General features: G+C 42.3%; 1 protein-coding gene across 1 annotated transcript; it reads right to left on the bottom strand.

The window, feature by feature from the left end:
• On the bottom strand, positions 5,921 to 9,456 carry LOC109715592 (transcription termination factor MTEF18, mitochondrial). Its single transcript, XM_020240693.1, is given in 3 exon segments — positions 5,921 to 6,290; positions 7,419 to 9,000; positions 9,002 to 9,456. Coding segments are annotated over 2 exon segments (1,800 nt in total). The 5' UTR covers positions 9,320 to 9,456; the 3' UTR covers positions 5,921 to 6,290; positions 7,419 to 7,518.

The raw sequence follows: 9,456 nt of genomic DNA, 5'->3' as shown, positions 1-9,456 counted from the left end.
CAGCGGTGATGAGCCCTCACTTCAACAAACAGCCAGAGTTGCCAGGAAAATATAACTACGCTATTTTAAACATAATCCACCCATAACTTGTGTGATACCAAATTCTAGTTTTGTGATTGCATCATACAAGCCTAAGTTTTAGGTCCTATTTGCCTATTCAAATAAGTTATTCAAAATTAACTTATCTATACAATACACTATTTGACACTCTGAACGCCACGTGTCGTATTTCCGTTAGCACTCTGCCAACCGTTTCTCTCTCTCCCCTGCGCCTGTTACCGAGACGCCTACGCCCCTCCCCCTCCCTCTACCCCTACGCCTCCCCGAAGTGCCACACCCCCTGCCCCCCCCCCCCACCCATGCCCTTTTCGTTCTCTCTCTCTTCCCTACACCGCCCTTCTCTCTCTTCCCTTTTCTCTCTTTCTCTCCGCCTCACCCCACCCAAAGCACCTCTTCGTCTCTTCTCTCTGCCCTACCCGAAGCACTCCTACGCCTCGCCCAAAGCGCCATCTATGCCCTACTCTCTCTCTCTCTCTCTCTCTCTCTCTCTCTCTCTTCCCTACGCCACCCTTTCTCTACCCTTGCTCTCGCTGTCTCTCCCCCATCCTCTGCGCCTCACCCTACCCGCAGCACCCTTCGATTTTCTCTCTCTACCCTCTCCCTACGCCTCTCTCTACCTTACCCGAAGCAACTCTCTCTCTCTGCACTCTACAGCCCCCTTTCTCTCTCTCTCTCTCTCTCTCTTCCCTCCTCCGGTGTATCCATACGTGATCTCCCTGTTCCCAAACAAATCTCACAGATTGCCCTCTGTTGGGCGATCATATCTGCGGGATTTCCTCCCCTCGCGGAATAGATCTCCTCGGTTTCCCCACTCCTGATCCAACGGTGGTAATTCAATTAACCCTAATCATGCCTACTGAGGTAAAATACCCCTACCCCTAACCCTTTCCTTGCCTTCGCCGCCGCCTTAATCCAATCTGATGGCGATGTTGTGCAGCAAGTGGAGATAATGAACATATATGTTTTACTGTATTATTATTTGATGACTTTTTGTGTGTTATTACTATGTGATTATTTGATGGTTTCGTTTCTCTTCTATCTGTCGTGTCTGCTAGATCTTTCCCAATTTGCAAGATCTTTCGAATTTCATTGAAAAAAAAAGGAATGCAGATGGCTTTTATAATGTAATAATGTGATCTGCAAGATTTTTCTTAGATTTGTCAAATCTTTGCAATTAATAGAGATCTCCAGTGTTTTTTTTTTTTTTTTTACCTGAGGGCTTCTATTAGTTCTCTCGCCATCTTCATGGTCTCCATGCTCTTGTGGTTGTTGTATGTAGGAGGCATTATAAATAGTGCTGACTGTTTCACACAGTACAATATTAAATTTTTTGCTGCTCTATACAGTATAGCATTAAATTTCTTCCAACTGAAGAGTAAATTGTTCATAAATTTTCAAGAGGCTCTAACTGTTGTTGTATATATTATTGCTTAGGTACCTATAAAAGTACCTACCCTCTTTGCTACCTTCTCCAAAGGTACGACCTCCTTTGGTGCTGGTCTGACCGCGGTTTGAAGGCTTCTGATTGTTGCCTCTCTCTGTTTTTTGAGGCTGTTGTTTTATAGTTTGGTTACCTTTTGGATTTATTCGGCTGTTTGGTAGTTTTGTTCTTTCTAATTTGAGATTTTTAAGTGTTTTTTATAAGATTTTTTTTTAATGGGCTTCGCTCCCCTCCCTCCTGCTCCTGTGTCTTTAGGGCAGTGACGAAGGGCTTCGAAAGAATAATAGAATTAAAATAGGAACTCCAGTTCGGTTATGGAGAGAGGCGATGTTTGGATTGCTTGCTCACAGGCAACCGCTCTATATTGTGGGTTACTTTGGTTGAAAAAAGCGGCAAAATTGGCTATGATCTCTGTATGTTTCTTAGTCCACATGATGTGCTTTTGTCACTGCTCCTCCTTAATGATGAAGATTTTATGGTCAAGTTTTTAATCTGAACGCAATCTCTTTATTGTGGGTTACTATTTTCTATCTTTGTTCTTATTTTTGAAGTTTTTTTAAAATTCTTTATGGTTTTTTCGTGTCTTCCTATTTTTTATCAGGTATTTTATGTGCTTGGTGCTTATGCTACTCCCGCCTTTTATTTACCTTCTGGTTTTTCTATTTTTAAAAACATATTTTACAGCATGTTTTAAATATTCACTATTTATTTTTTTTTCAAAATTAAATAAATTCTGACTTCTCTTAATTTTGTTTTGAGGCAGTGATGATAGGTGGGAGTAAAAAAAAAAAAATTCAAAGGCCTGGAAAATTTTTTACTTCTGGATTAGTGCTTCTTGTTGCTGGTGGGGTTTATTCTTTTCGTTTTGGATCAGTGATGTGATATCATAGTAAAAAAGAAAAAAAAAAGCTGCACGTGAGAATGTTTGGATGGCCTACGTGTAGGTAACCACTTATTATTACTTCTTGCGGCTGGTGGGGGGTTTCACAGCCATGGTTAGGCTGCTTCATGATTTATAATTTACGTTGGCCTCTCTTGGCAACAAGCTACTCCTACGCTGTCCTATACTCGAGCATTGCATTGCATGCTCGTAGGGCCTGAGCCTTGCTATTTTGATCTTAAATTCAAAAAGAATTACTTCGATATGGTGATTTCTCTTCTTGCTTTTCCTTCTTTCATATAGTTTTCTATTTATTTTTACTGTTGTTTTTTCGTGAATGCGTTTTCGAATTTCCCTTAGGCTCTTTTTTTTTTCCCGCACATGAATTGTTACCTCTTTTTTTTTTTTTCCTCTTACTTGGTGCCTCTATTTTCTTTTGTTTCTTCTTCTTTTTTGGACTGTTGCATTCATCTTTTTCTTGATTGATTATTTGTCCCTTCATTTTATACTTTATATAAAACTCCAAATTGTTTGTAGTTTGCATACTTCTCTTTTATTGTTAAAAAATTACATCATTCCACTCTTCGTCCACTTGCTACTCCTCTCCCTGTGTCTATCCGTCTTGCAGCTTTAGGCGTGGCATCTGTCCAACTCTCCTACACACGCTTGCTGCAGGAAGTGTCTGAGCAGTTCAGATTGAAGTCCCTCAGTGTGTTCTGACAGCTAACATTGACGGAAATTTCTTAGCATATATAGATATTCCAATATCTCAGAGCGAAACTATAATTGAAAGTGTTCGGTGTTGGGGTAGCTTGGCAGCGACCTCGACAGGGGCTGAACAAGAAGCTGCACGGTCAGCTATTAAGAAGTTGGTTGCTGAATTAGATCTGCAAGTTTTTTTTTTTTTTTTTTTTTGAGATAAAGGTAGCACGCTACCCGCTTCATTCATTTAGAAAATGAATTCTGCTACAGATGTTGAGGCAGCAGGGCCTCGAATGGATCAAACAGTTACATAAAAGGAAAATAAGTACATAAATAAATAAAAGTAAAAAAATAAAAGGTCATTTAGAGTTGCAAAATTTAGCCCATTCCATTCTCATTTTACGGATTTATCTGATAGCCACCAAGGCGTCGAAAGATTGATTTCTAAAAATCACATTATTTCTCTCTCGCCTAATCATCCACCAATAAGCCGCCAAACTAGCCAGGTCCTTCTCAGCTGACCCTTGGGTACTGTTTCCCAGTATATACTCAGTCCCCTGACTCTCTCCACCGACCTCAAGATAACTCTTCCTTCGAAGATATTGAATAATAAAAATCTACTATGTTAAAGATATAAACTACGAGGACAGTGTACTCTATAAGAATTTTTATGCCTGTCTAACTACAGATCATGCGGTGCAGCTTGCCGAGTATAATAAAGTGGTTCAAGATTATAACTTTTTAAAGGAGTGTTATGTCTCCACCGTAGAACAAAAAAATGAATGTATAATTGAGCGGACCAGGATCCGCCAGGCTATCCAGGATTGTCATGCCATGATAACAGACATTGGCCCTGCTTCGCCTGCTACAGAATCTGCCCCCTCGGAAGCCGGTCAATTGGGTTGATAGTAAAAAATATGAAGTATTTTGTATTTTTTGTGCTACTGCACCTTTTGTTTATTTACTTTTGTTTTCTTTTTTTCTTTTTACTATGCGTGAGTGCCGACTAGGCTATGCAGCAGAATGTGTACTTCGCAGCAAAATGTGTACTTCCCTATTTGTAACCCCACTTACTACTAAGTATTCGTGCACCCTTCTCATTTCAGCTGTTAGTTTGCATTCATTGAAATATTATTGACCCGCCGCGAAGCACGGGTCCTTTCCTAGTTCTGTATGATAACTTTCTAGTATGATTATAAGCAAAGAGCTTGACTTTTTGCTTCTTTATAAGTTTTGCTTTCTATAATTTGATAGAATGGCATATTTCGTTTACAAAGTAATTTATTTTATTTGAAAAATTAATTTGAAGTCCGAATATGATACTTCATTTTAAACCCAATATTTGATCACATTCCTTATCGATCAAACATATAAAGTTTTCGATCAAACATATAAAGTTTTTAACTAAATTTTTTTTAAAAATGAAATAAGATATTCATGCCTGCAAATATGACCTTAGTTTGTTTAAAGGTCATCATGGTTTCGGGACGATGCGACGCCACGGCGAAGTAATTTATCGTGCGATGACAAAATATGAAACTCTGGGCATCGTTTAACTTCGGGTTAATTGTGTTGGTCCTTAGCCTTTACTCATTTTATTATTTTGATCCCTAACCTTCCTAACCTTTTATTTTACTTGAATTTAATTTTGATGACATAAGTCACGCCAACACTCGGTAATTAATTTTAAAAGTTAAAAATCTGATTGCAAAAAATTAAAAAAATTAAGGGTAAAGTAAATAGTTGGATAAGGGTTGGGGGTCAATGATGCAATTAACCCATTTACTTTTGTTACATTAAATTTAACCCATTTACGTTGTTACATTAAATTATCGCATGCCTCTTAAGCAAACAAAATAGAATATGTGGTACCACGCAAACGAAGGAGATATGCGGCAGAGGATATTTGTGAATCAAAACATGCCCATAATCAACAGTAAAATGTAGGTTATGGCTAATGCATCTCACTCATCAAACTAATCTCAGTTTGTTAAGGCCAAAAATAACCAGGATTACAGGGTTCAAAACAATACAACAATGAACTCGTATGTGCACTCCACAATTTGTACATCAGAGGACTAAGCATCGAAATCAAAGCATACAATTGATTTTGGGTAATTGGACAAAATACTGGAAACATCTAAAAGTATGTTGGACGCACTTTTACTTTTGCCTCAATTAATTTTCCAACATTACGCAGATAACAGCAACCAAAAGATTACTCCCTGATACCACTTTCCCAACAGAACCTGCTGCATCATATCAGAGATCTTGGACCTCAAATTCTTAGTGCAATCATTAGTCGATATACCAGATACTTTATCAATTTATTTCTTAGTAAGTAAATTCAAGTAGGGGCTTTTTTTGCAAATAGCCCCCTTACAAATTTTTTTTTTTAAATTGGCCCTGTCAAAAATTTATTTGCAAAAATGGCCCTGGCCCCGCCACGCAAGCGCCACGTCAGCGCCACGCGGGCGGGACTGGGCCAGATGGTTAAGTTGAACACGGTGAACCATTCACCGTGTTCAATACAAACTTTTTATATTGGACACGATGAATCATTCACCGTGTCCAATACAAAATAGCTAAGATCGAAATATTTGTATTGGACACGGTAAACCATTCACCGTGTCCAATACAAATAATTGGACACGGTGAATGGTTCACCGTGTCTAATAAACTTAACCATTATTGGGGTATTTGTATTGGACACGGTGAACCATTCACTGTGTCCAATACAAAAATCTTGTATTGAACACGGTGAATGGTTCACCGTGTTCAACTTAAACATCTGGGCCCGCCCTGCCCGCGTGACGCTGACGTGGCGCTGGCGTGGCAGGGGCAGGGCCATTTTTGCAAATAATTTTTGGACGGGACTAGTTTTGCAAATAAAATTTGTCAGGGGGCTATTTGCAAAAAAAGCCCTTCAAGTAGATTAGTCCATTGAGCCAACACAATAAAGGTTGGTCTTGAAGGAGCTCTCCCAAGATCACTTCTGTTACAACATCTTCTATACCATATAACGATGTTGGTGTTTGATAGTTGAGCTCTAATGTGGTCATAGAAGTGAGGAAAACACCATCAAGCACTTGAATCCTTTCGAAGATTCAAGTTCCCTACCTCCCTCGACAGAATGATTTGCTGCTCGCGGCATTGCAGTTACCCAAGAGTCCTTTCCGCTATCTCTTCTGTCTGCTTTCCTCTAGCCTACAGTGCGAAACCACGAGAGAAATGTCAGAAACTATCAAACTAATTAGCATAAAGCGAACATAGCAGATGCCAGAAAGCACAGGAAAGGTCAGCGCACATAGTCGCTCCAATGTGCATAGAGGAATCTGTAAGTCAGAGGTAGCGTCATCTTCCATATTTTGGAGAGGAGAAAATGTAAAGAGACCTGCTCAACTATAGGCCAATTTGAGATAGGCAGACCCGACTTAATATGTTTTGGTTGACACTTCTCAGTTTTCCATACAAATGTTCCCTGTAGCATACCTCCCCCATGCTTGTATCATATAACTCTTCTTCTGTCACTCGAACAGTCTATAACAGTTGCACTAGAATCAACAATGTAGTCACAAGTTCGACAGCATATAAACACTTCAATTTATAACTTTGGCCCAAACAACAAAATAATGCTTCTCACAAATAGAAAACAAAATCATTACTATGAGATCACTCTGTGTAAATAATAGCACGTACACATGTTTCTTTCTGACAAAGAGTCTTTTATGAAATATATTCCCGATAAGTAGAATCGCTGTAACAGAAGACAAATTATCGCCATTATAATTACATAACTGAAAAATGTTGATAAACAGTCCAGCATTCCTGGTCATTGGCTTAGGGGGTGTTCGGTTCCCTGGAAACTATCCCAGAAAACAGTTTTCTGGCTGGAAACTATTTTCCGTTTGTTTGATTCCCAGGAAAAGTAGTTTTTCTAGATACGTTTTTCCGGATTCCATAGAAAACTAGTGTTTTCGTTTTCCGAATTTTTTATCCAGAAAACAAAAACTGTGGAAAAGGGTGTTTTCCAAGGAAACCTTTTTTTCGGAAATAATTTTCCATGCTTTTCCAAGGAACCAAACACCATCTTAGTGGAAACCTTGAAGGAGCATGATTAAAGAAGTCTAATCATTTTAGCATTTCAGAGCAATGACAATGTACAGCTACAATATAGCTCATAGCTCAGTTGTTAGTTCAAAATGATCTGATATACATGTTATAGCCGAAAACAAGTTACATTTTTTAGCCAAAAATTATCACATACAACAATGTACAAATGCAACTTGTACTCCATTAAGGATATTAAATCTATTGTTGGCAGTCATAAGATACCTTTATGGTGGGAAAGTCAAAAGATCCCGCAGGCATTGGCTTGGCAATTAGAGTGCCAACCCTTTATGAAGCATGAGCAACTCCAAGAAATTTAAACCACCTAACAACTTCTTTCCGGCCGAGGAGAAAATAAATTTTTCCTGTAATACTCGCTATGGCTTCTAGAAGAAAAGCACTCCAACCATTGCTTAGGAGCAGCAGGATGAACACTATAGAGGTTGAACATGAACCTCTTCTCCGAATTAGCAAGGACGGTCGCTGGAGCAAAGGGCTTCTTGAGCAAGCCAATTTCTTGAAGCCAATTAAGTATCCTATATCGGGGCTTAATCCTATTCTCCAAATCGAAGCACAAAAAGGCCGGGAAACTATCAAGGTATTCCAGAGAATAGCTCAAGTCGTTGCAGAGGAAATTAATCTTCTCTTGGAGCATTTCTTTGCTCTGATTAAGTATTTTCGGACTCGCGCTTATCATTCTACAAAGCATAGGGTATTCAAACCCTATTTCAAGAAGGCGATCGAATCGTTCATCCAACTGATCCTTCGCGCCGTTTAGCACAGCGACTGCTCGCGCCGTAATCTTATTCCGTCCAAGCCCGATACCGAGTAAGAACTCCACCTTATTATCCACAAACTGCTCCTTTTTCTCGGATTTTATCTTTTCTATGCCTTTTACGAAATCACACTCAAACTTTTTGACATGCGAAGTAGCAGAGACGAATTCAGACGAGAGGTAGTGATGATTCCCCTCGACAATCTTGCCGAGAAGCCACCCAGCTAGACCCATAGCTCTCATCGAACCAGGCAAATTGCCCAATTTGTTCCTACCCATTACATAGGGATAGCTTTCAGACAATTCAGCAACTTGCTCAGGGCTTAATCTGAGACAATGCAGATATCCCGGCATAGAAATGGCCGGATTCTCGAGATCAAAATCAAAGAATTTAGGGTTTTCCAGGAGAAATTTCCCAATCTCCTCCCTCTTCATGCCTAATCTAGCAAAAAAATTTAATTTTTGAGCCAACAATGATTCGTCGAACTCGAGAAAGACCCTAGGGTTCTTTCCCATCAGCTCGCCCATCGATCCGTGCGGGGACCCCGAATCGTAGAACATGCGAATTCTTCTGCAGATCTGGAGGAAGGCATCGACGTCATTGTGGGCAGAGGCGGCGAGACCGAAGTCGACGAATACCGTCTTGAGGTCGCGGAAGAGGAGGTCGACGTCGTCCCCGGGGACGGAGTCGACGGCGAGGGCGGAGGGGAAGGCGAGGCAGGCGGCGATGAGGAAGACGCGGCGGAGGGGGCCGAGGCGGGCCTCGAGGGAGCGGAGGCGGGCGATGAGGCGGGCGGGGTCGGCGCGGAGCACGGCGGAGCCGTAGAGGAGGCCGAGGCTGGTCCAGGGGAAGCCGAAGCTGGCGAGGGCGGTGACGGCGGCGAGGAGGGGAGGGTCGTCGGAGAGGAAGAGGGAATTGGGGCTAGGGTTAGGGTTGAGGCCGATGGACTCGAAGAAGAAGTCGAACTCGTTGACGGGGCGGAAGGAGAGGAAGCGGCGGAGGGTGCGGGGGAGGTCGGAGGGGGGGANGGAGGGAGGGGGGGAAGGGGACGGAGGAGAGGAGGGAGGAGAGGGAGAAGGGCGAGTGGGAGGCGATGAGCTCGGCGTGGGTGAAGGGGAGGGAGCGGGTCGAGTGCAGGTACTCGGTCAGCGCGGAGCGGGCCTCGGCGAGGGCGCGGGCGCGGTGGCGGTAGCACAGGTTCTTCAGCTTCGGCGGCGACGCTGGCGGAGGCGCCGTCGCCGTCGCCGTCGCCGCCGCCGCCGACGAGGAGAGGAGGCGGTGGAGGACGAAGGAGAAGAAGAAAATGGGGGAAGTGCGCGAGGAGGACGAAGACGAGAAGACGAGGGGCATGGGAAAGGGGCTGCGGGTTAGGGTTTAGGGTATGGGATTGTGAATTGCGCGGACCATTGGAGGAGGAGGGAGAGTTAGGGTTAGGGTTTAGGAGTAGTTTTGAGCCATGGGAGGAGTTGGGGGGGAGAAGGGGAAGA

Source organism: Ananas comosus, linkage group 9 (assembly GCF_001540865.1).
Source record: "Ananas comosus cultivar F153 linkage group 9, ASM154086v1, whole genome shotgun sequence".
In the NCBI taxonomy this organism is placed as follows: domain Eukaryota; kingdom Viridiplantae; phylum Streptophyta; class Magnoliopsida; order Poales; family Bromeliaceae; genus Ananas; species Ananas comosus.
This window is presented reverse-complemented; position numbering and strand designations above follow the sequence as displayed.